The sequence below is a fragment of the Solanum lycopersicum genome, chromosome 3 (genome assembly GCF_036512215.1).
Source record: "Solanum lycopersicum chromosome 3, SLM_r2.1".
NCBI lineage: Eukaryota > Viridiplantae > Streptophyta > Magnoliopsida > Solanales > Solanaceae > Solanum > Solanum lycopersicum.
Genome location: NC_090802.1, coordinates 6,822,373 through 6,842,969, shown reverse-complemented (window position 1 = coordinate 6,842,969; position 20,597 = coordinate 6,822,373). Strand labels below are relative to the sequence as shown.

Sequence of the window (20,597 nt, the reverse complement as noted above, 5' to 3'; positions counted from 1 at the left end):
TCAAAAGATTTAAAACAGATTAAAATCAATTGAAAAACAAAGGTTCGAAGTTCAATGTACATCCCGAGAAGGTATTAGGCCCTCGGGATGTCCGCTAACTTGCGGTTGACCGGCGATTTGACTAAATGACTATTAAAAATAAATTGTTAACTAAATAAAAAGAAATTCGTTTTAATATTTTTATTTCATTGTTATTATTTTTATTTATTTCTAAAGGGAGATATTTTGAGGGAATTAATTTAAGGAAAACTAAATTGTGATAAAAGTAAGTAAAACAAAAATAATAAAATTTAAATAATGAAAAATGGCTACCCTTTAGGAGATTTTTAAAATTCTACCAAGATATTAAATAATTCAAACAAATAAATAATAGAGAAAGAAATATTTGAACTTGGGCTTGATTGCCCAAATTCTTTCATTTGGGTTTTGGCCCACTTGTCATAAACTAATCCTTATACTTGGGCCTCCTTTAAAACCTGCAGAAATAAATGGCCTTTGGGCCTGTTAATAAAGGGGGGGGGGGGAGGGGCTGAAGGGCCTTGGCCCAATCCTGAAAAAGAATCACAAAGTATACACAAGTGTATACATGCTGTATACAGCATATGTTTGACCCATTTGGACCTCTCAAGCCCTGCACCTATTTGAATATATATTTTCCGTTACTTTTCCCTGTATTGCCCTGCGTATTTGTACCTGTAAAATTTTTTAAAACTTACTTAACAAGTGTATATCGTCGCCCGATAATGTATACTAATGTATACGGGCTGCACCCTACGTCCGCATTGTTTTCCTAATTCCGAATGTTAATTAGAATAGGCGTCCCTCTACGTTCCCTTGACAATCACATTTTTTACACATATTTATATTATATCGTGTCTGTATATCAGTGTATACAGACTGTATATCTGCCTGTTTTTCAACTTTCTGAAGTTGAAAACTCCTTCCCAGGAGCGTAATTTTCCTGCTATCAAACCAGATTTCGAGTTCGGATTTCCTGTGCATTTTCGACATGTATACCAGTGTATATCAGATGTATACAACTGGTATACAGCTTCTTCAACATCTGCAGATTATTTCCAGCACTGCATTTCCACCTGTTCTTCAACTTATCCATCAATTTACCAATTTTGGAGAGGCTGGACGACTCGAGAGTGGAGGTTTGAGCCTTTACGGCTCAATGAGAAAGTGCAACGAGATGGATTAAAGTTCAGGAGGACTCGAGGAGAATTTCCCATGCAATAAAGCAAAAGAGAGAGGTTAAAACGGAAAATAATCTTTATCCACACACAATATAATGCTTAACCATCAAATAGAAAGCATTGAAGAAAAATAGTTTTCACTCACACACAATCTAGTAACTAACTCATGCGGATAACACACATGCATCATACGATCTCAAGCGGGAGGACCTCTTGACATAGCATGTTTGTCATATTTTAAAGGGAGAGAAAGCCAAAGCAAGGCAACTATCAAAGTCGGGACAGACATACACTCTACCAATCTTCCTAAACTCAATGAATAAACAAAGAGCAGGAAATATTAATCACAAAGGAGATAAAGAAGAGGGCCAGCAGTAAACTCATTGACAAACATAATTTCATAAGCAAGACAACCCATAACAGAAAGTATTTTAAGTGGGATGAGGCTAATAAATCCGTTAATACAATAAATAAATGATGCGATCACACGACCCAACTAGCGACTCACTATATCTGTTACCACTTAGGCATTCAAGAATCAATTTCACAAGGCGAAAAGAGTACTGCTAGGGAGAGGAAAACAGATAATGTCTACATACATAAAATTTGGATTATGAGAGATTAATTTGCAAAAAGGCTACAGGTACAAGGCCACACATTTAACATTCAAATGCTTAACTATATAAGACAAAAGAGCCACGCTCGACAAGATGAAGAAAGCGGAATCATTTTCTCGCAAGATCAGCGGACCTCCAGATTCTAGCCAAACAACATGAACGAAATGAAGACAAACTGATCGAATTGAAAGAAACATATTTGAAAGCTTAACAGGCAGACCACGCGAGTTGTATGAACAAACAAAACAGACAATCAAACTCCGGCAAACATACACGTTATGATCATTCCCAACTATGGCAAACAAATCCCAAAGACTTATGATAGAAACTCTCTACCCCAAGCCATCACATTTGAACCCAAGAAGAGAAGGAGATTATATGGAAGGGTGTTTACCTGTTGACGAGCAGCGACACCGAGACAAGCGAGCAAAACACGAACGAGCTTCCACCCTCAGACGAGACAACGAATGACGAAAGCAGAATCGAGACCTTCGACCCTTTTGAAGTCTTTTTCTCGATAAGTTCACACGTAAATGTCTAAGGTTCCTATCTTCCTGAAAATCTCCAACAAAATTTCCCACCTAGAATGCTAACAAAAGTTTCAACCAAAGATTCAACCTTAACTTTCGACCAAATTTTCGAAAAAAATGTCTCCCAAGTTCTGCTTTTCCGAATTTTTCGATGAAAATCTCTAACCCCCTTTCTGATGAAGAAAAGGGGTATTTATAGAGGAGAAGAATTAGCATCTTCTTGAATTCAAAAAATTCCAAATTCACTTTGAGTCAAACCTCACATGGCCATCGCGTGCCGACGAGGATGACTGCGACGTTTCGCAGACCTGCTTGACAGGGTATGGGTCTCTGTCGTTGCGTCTTGTTCACGCGAAGAGGAAGGTGGAAGGGAGAAGAACGTGGGTTGTTGGCGCGATTTCTGGGGATTTTCTGGTTTTTCTGGGTTTTCTGTCGAGAGGGGAAGCTCGCGTGGGGGGAGACGCGGGAGAGAGGGAAGGAGAGGAGAGAGCGTGGGGAGAGACGGGGTTTTTCCTGGGAATCGCGTGGCTGGCTTGGGGATTTGTTTGCTGGGTTTCTTCATTTGCAGGGGGATCACGTGGGGAAGGGGAAGAAGGGAAGGGGGTCGCGGGTCGGGTATTAGGTGTTGGGCCGGAGCGGGTATGGGGCTGGGTTGAAGGGTTTTTTTTTTATTTAAATGTTTTGGGCCGTCTGAATGGGAAGAAGTGGGCTGGGATATTTAAGTTAGTGTTGGGTTGAGGGGTTTTTGGGCCTGGGAATAAGAGTGGGCTGATGGGTAAAGGAATGGGTTTAAGATATACATATATACATATACATATATGTATATACATATATGTATATATGTACATATATTTTATTTTCGCAAGATTTATAAAACGAACTAACTTTAAATAATTTAAAAAACTCACGAAGTTCAATAATTAATTTATACCAACGCGGGTCAAAAATTGGGTGTCAACAACTGTCCCTCATTTTACTTGGGTTGATGCAAGCAACTCGAGGAAAATGAAGTTGACCGAACCAATTTTGACCAACTCCATTCGCTTTTAAGAAGAAGGATTTGACAAAGAGTTTAGGAATTATGGCCGAACCCTTGCAAACGGGTCTCCTACATATCTCAGGCTATATGAGAATTCAGGCCACTTGTAGTTCGATAAGCTTGATTTACCGCACGATTTCAAAGAATCAAAAGCCACTTCGACACCGAATTATGAAGGTATCGAAATGCTCGAGAATAGAATTCGAGAGCGAATGTTGGAATACAGCCGAGTTTTCAACATTGAATCCGCCTACATACCCTTAAACCTTCGGAATCAGGCTGTGTGTAGTTCGACTCGATCGTTGGAAAAGGAAACTATTATGTTAGCTAACCTTCGGTTTTGGACAAGTGACACATTAAACGAGTATAAAAAAGAGGCTTGTAACCTCTTAGCCATGAATGTGGCGCGCTTCACACCCATAGTTAAGAACTTACACGGACATAATTTCCAAATCTTTTGGCGTATTGTCACTCAGATTGGAAACTTGCTTCCGATGAAACAAAACTTTCGGAAGCGAGACAGAAACTGACAGAACTAGAGAAAACCCGTAGCCTCGAGAGGGTGGTTCGATTGTGGTGGAAGTCGCTCCTCTGCTCGCGTCCTAAGAGTTTGACATTACTCTTTGGACTATGTCCCAGTTCGCTGCTAAGAAAAGTTCCACGTTGTGCTGCATCCTTTTTGATGTCGTCCGCACCTGTGGTTTTTGGAGAATTCATCCTTCTGGATGCTCTCGACAAAGACTGAGATAAAACTCGTCAGCTTAAAAATGCAATTAGGATGGGAGACAGTGTCTTTTACCATGTCGACACTTCATTGTTCTCCTCCATGTTCGACGTCGACTCGATCGGTCTGATGTCCAGCAAATAAAGCTTATGCCTTGTGTTTTGCAATATCATCTTCAACGTATTCCATACTTGATGTCGAAATAAATAAATAAATGCTGATGCGATATTGATGTTTCTTTTGTTGTCATCTTCGATGCTCTCCATGATGTTTATTTTTATGAGAAATAACAGAATGCAGTCGAGGCCAATGGATAAGTATTGCTCTTTCTTTATTCAAGTACGTCCTCTTGCGGGGCATGAATATCTTCCTGCGGTACGTAAATTTCCGCGAGAAATGAATCTTCTCGCGATGCATAACAATTAGCGAGGAATAAAATCTTCTCGCGATGTGCAAATTTCGACGAGGCATGAAATCTTCTCGTCATGCATAATTATGGACTCGCGATGCATGATTCCGTGATGCATGATTTCCAGCGAGGCATAAATTCTTCTCGCGTTGTATAAATTTTGACGAGACATGAAATCTTCTCGTCATGCATAATTATGGACTCGCGATGCATGATTTCCGCGATACATGATTCCGCGATGCATGATTTCCAGCGAGGCATAAATTCTTCTCGCGATGTATAAATTGTGACGAGGCATGAAATCTTCTTGTCATGCATAATTATTGACTCGCGATGCATGATTTCCGCGATGCATGATTCCGCGATGCATGATTTCCAGCGAGGCATAAATTCTTCTCGCGATGTATAAATTTTGACGAGGCATGAAATCTTCTCGTCATGCATAATTATTGACTCGCGATGCATGATTTCTGCGATGCATGATTCCGCGATGCATGATTTCCTGCGAGGCATAAATTCTTCTCGCGATGTATAAATTTTGACGAGGCATGAAATCTTCTCGTCATGCATAATTATTGACTCGCGATGCATGATTTCTGCGATGCATGATTCCGCGATGCATGAATTCCAGCGAGGCATAAATTCTTCTCGCAATGTGTAAATTTTGACGAGGCATGAAATCTTCTCGTCATGCATAATTATTGACTCGCGATGCATGATTTCCAGCGAGGCATAAATTCTTCTCGCGATGTATAAATTTTGACGAGGCATGAAATCTTCTCGTCATGCATAATTATTGACTCGCGATGCATGATTTCTGCGATGCATGATTTCGCGATGCATGAATTCCAGCGAGGCATAAATTCTTCTCGCGGCGTATGAATTTTGACGAGGCATGAAATCTTCTCGTCATGCATGATTATTGACTCGCGATGCATGATTTCCACGATGCATGATTCCGCGATGCATGATTTCCAGCGAGGCATAAATTCTTCTCGCGATGTATAAATTTTGACGAGGCATGAAATCTTCTCGTCATGCATAATTATTGACTCGCGATGCATGATTTCCGCGATGCATGATTCCGCGATGCATGAATTCCAGCGAGGCATAAATTCTTCTCGCGATGTATAAATTTTGACGAGGCGTGAAATCTTCTCGTCATGCATAATTATTGACTCGCGATGCATGAATTCCAGCGAGGCATAAATTCTTCTCGTGATGTATAAATTTTGACGAGGCATGAAATCTTTTCGTCATGCAAAATTATTGACTCGCGATGCATGATTTCCGCGATGCATATTTCCAGCGAGGCATAAATTCTTCTCGCGATGTATAAATTTTGTATTGCCCCCGTGAATAGTAATGGCAAGACGACCTCCAAATAATATATCGACTTGATCGATAATGATAAAAATAATAATTGCATAGCTGTCTCTTCTTAGGTAATGCATTGTCTTGATCGACAATAATCATCTTGCTTTGATAACGCAATGCAAATAGCGTCTTCTTATAGCAATCGTGAAATCTTCGCTGAAATTCCCTTTTGATTCACCTTTGGATCTGGCCAGGCACTTAGTAAATTTCATGTATTGGGGATTGGCTTGAAATAAACAAACCCATTCACAAGCATCTTGCTTTCAATAAAATCACCGGCTTTGGAGATAGTTTTCTCCTTCTCCGTATTCATCAGTCGGAAGAATTCGGCCGATTTCGAAGCGAAGCTATAAACCTGCATCCACAGAAAAATTGTCAGTTTTAAACATAGTGATCTGTGTCGATCCCTTCGGTTGTTTGCTCCTTGTCTTAACGTCCTCGGTTGATTTTCCGATTTCCCGACTCTTGATAGATTAGAAAATATCTTATGCCAAAACAGATGAAATATAAAAGGGAAACTTTTAAGAGAAGCAAAAAAATTTTTAAGAAATAGTATCTCGAAAAAGTCACTGCCAAGTCATGTCATGTCAGGCTTAACGAGCTTCTTTGAGTCCGACACTTGTCGAATGAATTTCAGAGGCATTCCGGACTTGTAGGGAAGTCCCATGACAAAATTTTGAGGCTATCCTCAAAATTTCTGTCCCAGTTTAGTATCTTGCTCCTCTTTCCATTGTAATCGCACAGATCTCGGAATTTTTGAGATCTTCTCAAAAATTCTGTCCCAGTCGCAAATTCGAAATGTCTTTAGTTTGATCCGCTGAAGAGAAGGTTCCTTCTGGAGAATTTTTGAGTCCCTCTCAAAAATTCTGTCCCAGTTTCTATTGTAGAAGGGGGGAATAGAATTTACGAGATATATGACCGAGCCCTTGTGGCGCCTATGTATCCCGTTGCGGCAGGAATCAGGTCAAACGTAGTTCCCCTTAAAGGTTAACAAGAATAAAATTTACAAAGAAACCGACCGAGGCCGACAAAGGCCGCCTACGTATCTCATTCTTGAGAATTCAGGTCGAACGTAGTTCATTACAGGAGGGATAAGAGTTCAAATTCGAACAAATACAAGCAAACAGAAGATTACAAGTAAATGATGGAAAATGCAAAACGAACTTCACGCGTAATATCTCTTGACAGCATCTGAGTTGATAGGCTTGGGCCATACAGCGCCATCCATCTCTGACAAGACTAAAGCACCTCCAGATAGTACTTTGCGAACCATGTAAGGACCTTGCCAGTTTGGTGCGAACTTTCCTTTGTACTCGTCTTGATGAGGAAAAATACGCTTAAGAACCAACTGACCAACTTCAAAATTTCTGGCTCTTACTCTTTTGTGAAAAGCGCGAGTCATTCTTTGTCTATACAACTGGCCATGGCAAACAGCAACCATCCTCTTCTCATCAATAAAGGCTAGTTGATCAATCCGTTTGCTAACCCACTCAGCATTACTTAGCTCAGCTTCTTGGATGATCCTTAGTGACGGTATCTCGACTTCAACAGGTACGACTGCTTCTGTTCCGTATACTAGCAAGTATGGAGTAGCTCCAGTTGATGTTCTGACCGTTGTTCGATAACCCAGTAGAGCATATGGCAACATTTCATGCCAACCCCGCTGCTTGTCAATCATTTTCCTCAGAATCTTCTTGATGTTCTTGTTGGCGGCCTCTACAGCTCCGTTCATTTGAGGGCGATAAGCAGTTGACCTTCGGTGACTAATCTTAAATTGTTCACATATCTCTTTCATCAGATGACTGTTGAGATTTGCACCGTTATTAGTGATGATGGATTCTGGAACCCCAAATCGGCATATCAGATTGTTGCGGACAAAGTCGGCCGCCACCTTCTTGGTTACCGATTTGTAAGAGGCTGCTTCCACCCACTTGGTGAAATAATCAATGGCAACCAAAATAAATCTATGTCCATTGGAAGCGGCCGGCTCTATAGGGCCAATGACATCCATTCCCCAAGCTAAAAATGGCCAAGGTGAACTTATAGCATTAAGTTCGTGAGGCGGCACCCTTATCAGATCACCGTGCACTTGACATTTGTGGCATTTTTGCACGAATTTGCAACAGTCATGCTCCATAGTCATCCAGAAATAATCGGCTCGAAGGACTTTCCTTGCCAAGGTAAGCCCGTTCATATGTGTGCCACAGACTCCAGCATGTATCTGTTCAATAAGCCTCACGGCTTCAGCAGCATCCACGCATCTCAAAAGACCCAAATCTGGAGTCCTCCTGTAAAGGACTTCTCCATTCAAAAAGAAATTAAGAGCCATACGACGTATCGACTTCTTTTGATTAGATGTGGCATCTTCTGGATATGTCCCAGACTCCAAATACCTCTTTATGTCGAAATACCAAGGCAAACCATCTGGTTCTGATTCCACGTGTGAACAATGGACTGGATGCTCCTTCAAATCTATATCCAGCGGGTCGATGTAATCAATATCCGGATGTTTGATCATTGAAGCGATGGTGGCAAGAGCATCAGCTAACTCATTCTGTATTCGGGGAGTATGTTTGAACTCGATCTTGCGAAACCTTTTACACATGTTTTGCACATATTGTACATAAGGTACAATCTTCGGGTTCTTCACAGCCCATTCTCCTTGAACCTGATGGATCAAGAGGTCTGAATCTCCGATAAGCAGTAACTCGTAAACATTCATGTCAACGGCCATTTTCAAACCGAGAATGCAAGCTTCATACTCAGCCATGTTGTTTGTGCAGTTGAATCGTAGTTTAGCCGCCATAGGATAGTGCTGACCAGATTCTGATACCAAGACTGCTCCAACACCTTTACCCTGGTGATTCACCGCTCCATCGAAGAATAATCTCCAACCTGGATAAGCTTCAGAGATATCTTCACCCACAAATGACACTTCTTCATCGTGAAAATATGTCTTGAGAGGTTCATACTCTTCATCAACGGGATTTTCCGCAAGATGATCAGCCAAAGCTTGTGCTTTTATTGCCTTCTGAGTCACGTACACGATGTCAAACTCACTCAACAGCATTTGCCATTTAGCCAGCTTCCCGGTCGGCATCGCTTTCTGGAAAATATACTTCAACGGATCCATCCTGGAGATAAGATATGTAGTATACGACGACAGGTAGTGCCTCAGCTTCTGGGCAAGCCACGTCAGAGCACAGCATGTTCTTTCCAGCAAAGTGTAACGAGACTCGTACGGAGTAAACTTCTTGCTGATGTAGTAGATAGCCTTTTCCTTCTTCCCCGTCTCGTCGTGTCGACCAAGTACACATCCAAAGGCGTTATCCGAGACAGACAAATATAGCAACAAAGGACTCCCTTCCCGCGGAGGAACCAATACTGGTGGGTTAGACAAGTAGCTCTTGATAGCGTCGAAAGCGGTCTGGCACTCCTCAGTCCACTTAGTTAGGGCATCTTTCTTCAGCAACTTGAAGATAGGCTCACATACCACCGTCGATTGTGCTATAAACCGGCTGATATAGTTTAACCTCCCTAAGAAACTCATCACCTCTTTTCTCGTCTTCGGCGGAGGTAACTCCTGAATTGCTTTGATCTTGGAAGGGTCGAGCTCAATACCTCTTCTGCTGACTATAAACCCTAACAATTTCCCAGCTGGGACTCCAAAAGCACATTTGGCGGGGTTTAGCTTCAAGTTGTATCTACGCAAACGTTCAAAGAATTTTCGCAGGTGTGTCAAATGATCCGAACTCTTGCGGGATTTGATTATAACATCGTCCACGTACACTTCAATTTCCTTGTGAATCATGTCATGAAAGATGGTCGTCATGGCTCTCATGTAGGTAGCACCGGCGTTTTTGAGCCCAAACGGCATCACCCTATAGTGATACACCCCCCAAGGTGTGATGAAGGCCGTTTTCTCCGCGTCTTCCTCATCCATCAGAATCTGGTGATAACCCGCGTAACAATCCACAAATGACTGCATCTCATGTTTGGCACAGTTGTCAATCAGAATATGGATATTTGGCAACGGGAAATTATCCTTTGGACTAGCCTTGTTGAGATCTCTGTAATCAACACAAATCCTGATTTTTCCATCTTTCTTGGCGACCAGAACGACATTCGCCAACCAGGTGGGATATTGCGTTACTTCTACCATCTGAGACTCTATCTGCTTGGTGATTTCCTCCTTAATCTTCAAACTCAATTCAGGCCTGAATTTCCGAGTCTTTTGCTTCACCGGCTCGAACCCTGGGTTGATAGGCAGCTTATGAGATACGACATCGGTACTCAGCCCCTGCATGTCACTGACCTTCCAAACAAACACATCGCTGTATTCGGCAAGCAAATGCACCAGGCTCTCCTTCTGAGTTTCATTCAGGTGAGTGCTGATCTTAACCTCTTTGACACATTCTGAATCTCCCAAATTCATCGTCTCTGTTTTCTCCAGATTCGGTTTATGTTGATTCTCGAACTGCCGAAATTCTTCTACCACATAGTCTGGTTCCCCACTTTCTTCGTCGTAGTCGTCAGCCTCGTCGTCATTTGCCTTATTTTGCTCGTTTAGCTCATGACATGACATGACATTGGCAGGTTTGTAACTTACGTTACTGAAATCATAAACAGACAAAATTTAGAAAAGTAAAATATAACAAGCAATCGAATAAACAAAGTCAAAATAAAGAGGCTTTCATTTAAATTGAATCAAAAATGCAAATTTGGGTCATAGCACAAGGCCGTGTCGCCCTTTAAACAATCATAACAAAATTCAAAATCAAGAAAATGTAGAAATGGTGGGTCTCAGGCCTCTTCCGAACGACCACCGATTTTGGCATGCACAAAATAATTCCTTTCTACCCAAAAGTCCGGGACATTAGGATTGGTGTGGACGTCCAATTCTTCAGCATCTCCCCCGGTTCAGAATCACGAAAGCCAGCTGGCTCAGCCTCCTCCTCTATGACGGCATTGATCTCCTTGAACAGGTCACAGATTCCTTCCCCGTCGTCTTCAGGCTCGGCATGCTCCCGAACTGGAAAGGAGTGATAGAGATGCGGGATCGGCTTAGTCAACTCTTGATCCCTTCTCCTCTTCATCTTCCTATCATCATCTGTTGGGATGTACCCCAAACCATACTTTGATCCCTGAGCAAGGACCGGAACAGGCTCAATAATTCTTTTAGAATCTCTTCCCAATCCGAAACCTGGCTCGAACCCATTTTGCAGCATCACCGTGGCTATCATTTTGTACACGGTTGGCATGGAGTTGAGGGCCAAATCTTCGTTGGTGGCATTCACCAGCTCCACCGTGTAAAAGTCTGCGCCTTGCGGCATCTCATCAATGACCGACACCTGCTTGCCCGAGCGACTTCCCTCGCCGTGAATCACTAACTCTTCATTTTTCCATACAAGCTTCATCATCTGATAGAGAGTAGAGGGGACGGCTCCAGCCATGTGGATAAACGGCCTTCCCAAAAGAAGGTTGTAGCTAGTGTCTATGTCCAATACTTGGAATTGCGCACTGAACTCTGCGGGGCCCATTTGAAGGGTCAAAGTCACAGCCCCTAAGGTGTCTCTTTGCACACCATCAAATGCCCTTACATTGACCTGATTCTGCTCCAGTTTCCCAAGGTCAAAATTTAGTTGCCTCAACGTCGTCAATGGGCAAATATTCAAACCAGACCCATCATCTACCAAAACACAGTTGACAACCTTTCCACAACATATCACGGTAATGTGTAGCGCTTTGTTGTGGGATCTTCCTTCGACTGGCAACTCATCGTCACAAAAGCTGATCCGGTGCCCCCGAATGACTTGATGAATCATAGCGGCCACGTTATCACTACTTGTACCTGAGGATACGTATATATCATCAAGAGCTTTCATTAAGGCCTGCCTGTGGGACTGAGAGCTCATCAACAGGGCCCACACGGAGATCTGAGCCGGAGTCTTCTCTAAATGTTTGACGATGGAATAGTCCTTCGGTTGCATCCTTCTCCAGAATTCTTCTGCTTCCCCCTCGCTTGTCGGCCTCTTAGCATGGTCCTTCTTCTGTCCTTCGAGAGCAAGCTCATCAGGAGTGTAGCACCTTCCGGACCTGGTCATGCTTTGGGCCACGGCGGTTTCAATGACAAATTTGGGCTTAACGAAAGTTTTCGAAGGCACCAAGGCAACAGCCTTTACAGGTGTCAGAATAACAAACTCCCTCCTTTCCTTGACGCTTAAAGAAGGGACAGCCCTTTCCAAGTCCTCATGCACAATAGGGGTAATCATCTTTGTTCCACACCCGTCTTCATCCGTTTCAATCATATTAAGGTTGTCACTTCCATGGTTCGGCAACGGATTTGTGTTGACGTTTGGCACCGCCGGTTGAAGAGAAACTACCTCCTGATCGATCAGGTCTTGGATTTTGTGCTTAAGGTTGATGCAATCTTCCGTGTCATGTCCAACACTGTTGGAATGATAAGCACACCTTTGATCCGGCCTGTAGAACTTTGAGTTGACATCCACGGGTCTGGGCCCCACAGGATGGATGTATCCATCTGCGACTAACCTCTCAAATAGTTTGGTCCGGCTTTCAGCAAGTGTGGTAAATTTCCTTGAAGGCTTTTTTTCAAATCTCGGTCGAGAAGTATCATAACCGCTTTGCCGAGGGGGAGGCACCCGCTGATAATTTTGGGTATTTGTACGAGGAGCTTGGCTCCGGGGATAAGGGTTTGCCTGGAAATTTGGCATTGGAGCTTGGTAATTCGGGAGGGGGTCCTGGTATAATGGAGCTTGGACTTGATAAGTGGGTGGAGGTGGTCGGTAGCTCGACTGTACGTTGGCACAGTTGGGAGCAATATTCTGATAAGGGGATGGGATCTGGTATGGTTGAGGGTAATTTGGGTATATGGGAGAAAAATTTTGGAGATTAGAGGGTGGACTTTGGTACGACAAAATTTGAGCATTCTGATAGGTGGGGACAGTATTGTGGTTATTAGGATGATTGAGTTGTGGGTAGTTGGATCGGTGAGACTTTGGGGAAGGCCTGAAACGATCTTGGGAATGTGACGGGTTTCTAGGGGTTTTTCTTCCCCCATACGAGACAGCGGAAACTTCCTCTCTTCTCTTTCTTATCAATCCTGAAGACCCAGGCGACGCAGATACACGGGCTATCTTCCCCGATTTTAGACCATCTTCGATAGTCTCACCAACTTTGACTATCTCAGCGAATTTAGCTCCGACCAGCAACATGATTCGATCATAGTACTCAGGCTCCTGTACCCGCACGAACACTTCCACAATCTCTTTCTCGGTCATGGGTGGCCTTACCCTCGCCGCTTCTTTCCTCCACCTATAGGCAAATTCCCTATAGCTTTCAGTTGGTTTCTGCTTCATCTTATCTAGAGAATACCGATCGGGCACTATTTCAACATTGTAGGCGAATCGGTCAATGAAGTCCTTAGCCAATGCATTCCAACTGGGCCACTGCCTAGTTTCATGTGAAGTAAACCACTCGAGGGCCTCCCCACACAGACTTCGGCTGAAAAGCCGCATCAACAAGGCCTCATCCCTGCTAACTCCCACGAGCTGGTCACAATACGCTCTCAAATGCGCCATAGGATTGCCCACTCCTCCGAAGGTGTCAAACTTCGGAATTTTAAAACCTTCGGGAAGGTTCAAATCTGGATGGATGCACAATTCTGCATAGCTAAGTCCGACGGCGTCTGGGATGCACTGTAGCTCTTTCATAGCCCTTTTGATTTCTTCCTTTATATCGATCTTCACTTCTTCTTTCGCCTTCGATTCTCTTTCCTGTTCTTCATAGTGATCCAACTCAGAACCGTGCACCTCGTGCTCGGCAGGAATGGGAACTTGGAAGGTGGCTCTTTTGGGGAGGGGTGGAGCTATAGAGGGACTTGGAACGTTTTGGGCGGTCTGGTAGTTTTGTGGGTAGGCCTGAGGATTGGTGTTCTGGCTCAAATGCGGATGAAATGCTTGGGTATTGAAGGCAGTTTGAGTTTGGTTTTGATTTCGTGGCGGTGGGGCAGTTTGAGTATTCTGAGGATGGGGTGGTATTTGAGGGTGGTTATTTGGAAGAGGTGAAGGAGTTTGGTAAGATGCAGAAGCGTATTGGGGGTTTTGGGTTGTGAGGTCAATCACAGACGGATTATGCACTGGTGTAGAAGGCTGGTTCTGAGTTGGATCTATGTTTGATGAAGGGAAGTAGACCGGAGGTCTTGCATCAGCAATATTAGTACCAAATCCAGGTGGAGGCGCATCCTGTCTCCGTTGCATTTCAACTTTCATTTCAGCAATCTGTTGCATCAGTTGCATGATCAATTCGTTCTGTTCCACTACAGTGGGCTGAGCCACCACAACGTCAGTAAGACGCACTTCGTCATTGTTGTCTCCCATAACTGTTTTTCCTTTATCTGAATTTGATCGAGGGAAGGAATCTGTAGGACCTTTCGATCTGGTGAAGTAAGGATGATCTGCCAGCTTTATTGATACAGATCAGTAAAAAGGTACCTGAGAGGTAAAAACAACTCAAAGGCAAATTTGTTAGTGCATATCCAGAGTACAAAATGCATAATATCGCACATAAAACAGATAAACACACAAGTCGTTTTGTTTGAGGATATCTTAACCCACGAATAAGGACGGATATATATTTTGAACAAACAGGAATTTGTTTGTTTGGCGCTATCTTGGGAAATCTGAATCACGTTGAGCTATGGTCTTCTTGCAGCTGCTTTGCGACGTCCGTTGATCTTATTTTCGTATCTCCGAAACATGGAGGAGAATGAAAATTTTCTGTGATAGGGGCCGAGCCGAGAAGGCTGCCTACGTATCTCACGGGGAGAATTCAGGCCCAACGTAGTTCGGATTTTAGGATGAAAATTTTCCATTCATTCTTTCGTTGTGATTACAAGGGAATTGAAAAACAACATTGAGATTTCTAGAAGACCACATTTGGAGATTTCTTGTCTTGTGGCTGCGTCATTCCTTTCCTTTCAGACAGTCTGAAATGGAGGCTTGTAGACGATTTCTTCTTCATCATCCTCCTCAATCACTTCACGGCCGAGGCCACTGTTATCTGCTCCCTGATCACGGGCGAGGTATTTTCCGCCCTTTGGGTCGCTATGGGTCGCCAATTCCTCGTCGAGCGCCGCGCTTCTGTCCAACAACACAGCAGTCTCGATATCTATCTTCGCCTCTCTCGCCTTTCCTTCGTGTATCTCCAAACGAAGCAAGTTCAACCTTTTCCTTAGGCTTTCGGTTTCCATCTCAACCTCCTTCTTTCTCTTTATCTGTGACGCCAGATCTTCATCCAAGGTTGTGACCGCAGCTTTGTAAATCGCCGTGGTCACGTCTACTTTGAGTTCTTCCTCCTTAACCTTCTGAATCTCTCAAGTGACTCGCTCGATCTTTCTTCGCAATTCCTCCCCAGTGAGCTCCGTCTGGACGTTCTTGCCTTTGTCCATAGCGGTGATTCAACTTTCCTGAGATGATAGAGCGGTATTTAGGATTTATGGTATGGATTTTGTGTGAGAAACTTGAGACTCGGGAATTTTGGTCGGACAATTGTAATGTTGGCTTCTGTATACTCTTTAGGATTTTGGCTAGGAGTGGGTTTACGATATCCTCAATCATAGCGACATAACACATAAGCATTTAAACAAATATATCGTGTCCTAAACATGCATGTGACCCTTTTGTGCCAAGGGTAAGCCTAACGAATTGAAGGATGTATATGCTTTTTTAAACCCGATTATTATCCCCCACAATATTTCATTAATAGCATCCAAAATGTCTGATAAACATAAAACAAAAAATAGTCCTGAAAAATAAATTACAAAACAAAGTACAAATAAAACTGTCCCACGCAGGGGATGGTAAAAATCATGCCTCCTCTGATCCTTCGCCAAGTCTGGTCCTCTTGGCGATGTTGACCTCTTCCCACATGGCATATCTATTCGCCCAGAGATGATCTCTTTCCAATCGAGCTCCTTCTTGATGACTGAACCCCTCTATCGATTGAATCTGTCGCTCCATGCTATCATCTAACTCTGTCATGCATCGTCTGGCCCTTCGCAGTTCTTGTTTCAATCGAGCTATGACTTTGGCATCTTCGGAATGACGACGTTGATGCTCTAATTCACTCTTATCAAACTTCTCTTGAAGGCGGTGAAGTCGGACTTGATGTTTGGCTCCAACATCGGCAATAATGTGAGGAACGTTCGGACCAGGCTCAATTGTTCCAGCGAGACTCTTTTTCAACCATTCTTTGTACTCCTTCGAACATTCTGGACGAAACCTATCTGGTACAGGCTCACCCAACACTCTTCGAGATCTCCACATCCTACGCATGTCTTCGGAAAATGCCACTCGCCCATTCTCGTGGTCAGTTACGAATTTCCTCATATCTGCAATCTGGGGAAACTCCTGTTTCCCTCCTAGTTGCCTCAGCACTCGACCGGGGGCGTATGGCCTAGTTCCTCTTAACCCAGCAAATACCAAATAAGGGACCTTTTCAGCTCGAACCACCATATTCTTAGTTACCACCAAACTATCTATCGACCATTGTACGTCTTCTTCTCTCAACCCTCGAAGCCTCGGATACCAAAAACTCTCTCCTCCAGTCTTGTTGCAACGATTGTGATACAATCACCAGTCATGACTATGTAGCTCGTCGTATCGTCTAAAGGGATCTGGTTCTTTGGGGTTATGAGTCTTGATTAAATGACGCATCATCCACCACTGTAGTATCAAATTACACCCTTGAAAGAAGCGTTCTCCGTTCTGACACTTGTCTAAAGCCCTGTAGATGTCGGCCAGAATCATAGGCGCTAAAGTGTAATACTTCGTCGATGTTTTGTAATCCACTCCATAAAAAATGGCATGAGTGACCATAAATACACTAGGATGAATAGTGTATTTTGGCCCTTGGGGAAAAACCATCGTGCCGAGCAAACATATCGCAAATGCAAGGGGATGCGCCTCTTTCCATTTTTCTTTTGAGACGAACTCATCTTCATGTTTCTCATAAGCCCTTGCACGCCCAAATCGATAATATAACTTTCTGAAAGGTATATTCGGACCAGGGAGTTTGTCCATCCACTCGGCTTTAACCAATGACAACATCTCTTTAATTTTGGCGAAATCCCATGTTATAGGATTTAGGAGATCTGTATCTGGATGTCGTTTCCTTTTGTTGCACATGGCGATACTTTCATAACTGATGAGAATTTCTTCTATAGTCAGCGTCAACTCTACTTCCCCGAATCGAAAAACCATATTCTCGCTATCCCAGAATTTCACCATCGTTCCAATTAAGCCAGGCCACGCATTCATCTCTAACAACGACGGAAGATGACCTATGTGTTTCTGAACAATTCCTTTATCTTCGTTGTTCATGAACTTCCACCATACTTTGAGGAAAGGGTCAGGGACAGTAACCATTCTTGTTTTCAGAGGTTTGTGTGCCGGGTTCATCCTACAAAAATAGCGAACAAAATTTAGTCAACCCCCACCCCGTGGACAATAAAGCATTTTTAAAATGCATATACATCCTTCAATAAACACATAAACATGATTGTCCGTTTTTGGCAATTTAGGCCAAATAGACGCAAGGTGGGCTTCTAATGGGCCCAACACGCCTTGGGCGTTGGGTCGTCTTAGTTCAAATGCTCTTACGTTCGGGATTTTGGCTCGGCTCTACGCTAGTTGACTAAGAGTGGCTTTTGAAAGGACCGGGAACCCAAACGGGCAATTTGGGCTGAAACTCGCGACAACCATTGGACGCCTAACGAACCAATAAATTGCCGCTAATTTCGAAAAAGAGTGAGTATAAAAAAGTTCGGCTGCGGTTCCGCAAACCGTCCTTTAATATACTATACAGATATATTGGAAATATGCCATGAATGCAATGACAATTTATGAAAAATTTAAACATATTCAGTATAAACAATATTTTAACAATTAAAAACAGTTAGTCAAACAGTCAAATCTTATGGTTAGAACTTAATTAATCCCCAGCAGAGTCGCCATTTCTGTTTTATTTAAAAATTACTATTAACTATTTTTTGGTTTAAAAATGGGAAAATATTGACTAGGTTTCGAAAAATCAATTAATCTTATTATTTAAGAAAAATCGACTTTTCGAATTACGGAGTCGCCACTTGATTTTGATAAAATCAAGAAAAATTTCAAAAGATTTAAAACAGATTAAAATCAATTGAAAAACAAAGGTTCGAAGTTCAATGTACATCCCGAGAAGGTATTAGGCCCTCGGGATGTCCGCTAACTTGCGGTTGACCGGCGATTTGACTAAATGACTATTAAAAATAAATTGTTAACTAAATAAAAAGAAATTCGTTTTAATATTTTTATTTCATTGTTATTATTTTTATTTATTTCTAAAGGGAGATATTTTGAGGGAATTAATTTAAGGAAAACTAAATTGTGATAAAAGTAAGTAAAACAAAAATAATAAAATTTAAATAATGAAAAATGGCTACCCCTTTAGGAGATTTTTAAAATTCTACCAAGATATTAAATAATTCAAACAAATAAATAATAGAGAAAGAAATATTTGAACTTGGGCTTGATTGCCCAAATTCTTTCATTTGGGCTTTGGCCCACTTGTCATAAACTAATCCTTATACTTGGGCCTCCTTTAAAACCTGCAGAAACAAATGGCCTTTGGGCCTGTTAATAAAGGGGGGGGGGGGGCTGAAGGGCCTTGGCCCAATCCTGAAAAAGAATCACAAAGTATACACAAGTGTATACATGCTGTGTACAGCATATGTTTGACCCATTTGGACCTCTCAAGCCCTGCACCTATTTGAATATATATTTTCCGTTACTTTTCCCTGTATTGCCTTGCGTATTTGTACCTGTACAATTTTTAAAACTTACTTAACAAGTGTATATCGTCGCCCGATAATGTATACTAATGTATACGGGCTGCACCCTACGTCCGCATTGTTTGCCTAATTCCGAATGTTAATTAGAATAGGCGTCCCTCTACGTTCCCTTGACAATCACATTTTTTACACATATTTATATTATATCGTGTCTGTATATCAGTGTATACAGACTGTATATCTGCCTGTTTTTCAACTTTCTGAAGTTGAAAACTCCTTCCCAGGAGCGTAATTTTCCTGCTATCAAACCAGATTTCGAGTTCGGATTTCCTGTGCATTTTCGACATGTATACCAGTGTATATCAGATGTATACAACTGGTATACAGCTTCTTCAACATCTGCAGATTATTTCCAGCACTGCATTTCCACCTGTTCTTCAACTTATCCATCAATTTACCAATTTTGGAGAGGCTGGACGACTCGAGAGTGGAGGTTTGAGCCTTTACGGCTCAATGAGAAAGTGCAACGAGATGGATTAAAGTTCAGGAGGACTCGAGGAGAATTTCCCATGCAATAAAGCAAAAGAGAGAGGTTAAAACGGAAAATAATCTTTATCCACACACAATATAATGCTTAACCATCAAATAGAAAGCATTGAAGAAAAATAGTTTTCACTCACACACAATCTAGTAACTAACTCATGCGGATAACACACATGCATCATACGATCTCAAGCGGGAGGACCTCTTGACATAGCATGTTTGTCATATTTTAAAGGGAGAGAAAGCCAAAGCAAGGCAACTATCAAAGTCGGGACAGACATACACTCTACCAATCTTCCTAAACTCAATGAATAAACAAAGAGCAGGAAATATTAATCACAAAGGAGATAAAGAAGAGGGCCAGCAGTAAACTCATTGACAAACATAATTTCATAAGCAAGACAACCCATAACAGAAAGTATTTTAAGTGGGATGAGGCTAATAAATCCGTTAATACAATAAATAAATGATGCGATCACACGACCCAACTAGCGACTCACTATATCTGTTACCACTTAGGCATTCAAGAATCAATTTCACAAGGCGAAAAGAGTACTGCTAGGGAGAGGAAAACAGATAATGTCTACATACATAAAATTTGGATTATGAGAGATTAATTTGCAAAAAGGCTACAGGTACAAGGCCACACATTTAACATTCAAATGCTTAACTATATAAGACAAAAGAGCCACGCTCGACAAGATGAAGAAAGCGGAATCATTTTCTCGCAAGATCAGCGGACCTCCAGATTCTAGCCAAACAACATGAACGAAATGAAGACAAACTGATCGAATTGAAAGAAACATATTTGAAAGCTTAACAGGCAGACCACGCGAGTTGTATGAACAAACAAAACAGACAATCAAACTCCGGCAAACATACACGTTATGATCATTCCCAACTATGGCAAACAAATCCCAAAGACTTATGATAGAAACTCTCTACCCCAAGCCATCACATTTGAACCCAAGAAGTGAAGGAGATTATATGGAAGGGTGTTTACCTGTTGACGAGCAGCGACACCGAGACAAGCGAGCAAAACACGAACGAGCTTCCACCCTCAGATGAGACAACGAATGACGAAAGCAGAATCGAGACCTTCGACCCTTTTGAAGTCTTTTTCTCGATAAGTTCACACGTAAATGTCTAAGGTTCCTATCTTCCTGAAAATCTCCAACAAAATTTCCCACCTAGAATGCTAACAAAAGTTTCAACCAAAGATTCAACCTTAACTTTCGACCAAATTTTCGAAAAAAATGTCTCCCAAGTTCTGCTTTCCCGAATTTTTCGATGAAAATCTCTAACC

At 42.2% G+C, this 20,597-nt stretch overlaps 1 protein-coding gene across 1 annotated transcript; it reads right to left on the bottom strand.

The window, feature by feature from the left end:
* Window positions 1-5,644: 5,644 nt before the first annotated feature.
* Window positions 5,645-15,541, bottom strand: LOC138347802 (uncharacterized). Its single transcript, XM_069296287.1, has 2 exons — window positions 10,756-15,541; window positions 5,645-10,508 (listed from the first exon to the last, which is right to left on the bottom strand). The coding sequence occupies exons 1-2, from the start codon at window positions 14,292-14,294 to the stop codon at window positions 7,061-7,063; spliced, it is 6,987 nt and encodes a 2,328-aa protein (XP_069152388.1). The 5' UTR covers window positions 14,295-15,541; the 3' UTR covers window positions 5,645-7,060.
* Window positions 15,542-20,597: the final 5,056 nt, after the last annotated feature.

Excerpts from the sequence above, each read along its gene's own strand:
- LOC138347802 (XM_069296287.1), bottom strand. The coding sequence starts at position 14,294 with ATGGGAGACAACAATGACGAAGTGCGTCTTACTGACGTTGTGGTGGCT. Across the intron at positions 10,509-10,755 it reads CTAATGTCCCGGACTTTTGG|TAACGTAAGTTACAAACCTG; the intron begins GTAGAAAGGAAT and ends TTATGATTTCAG.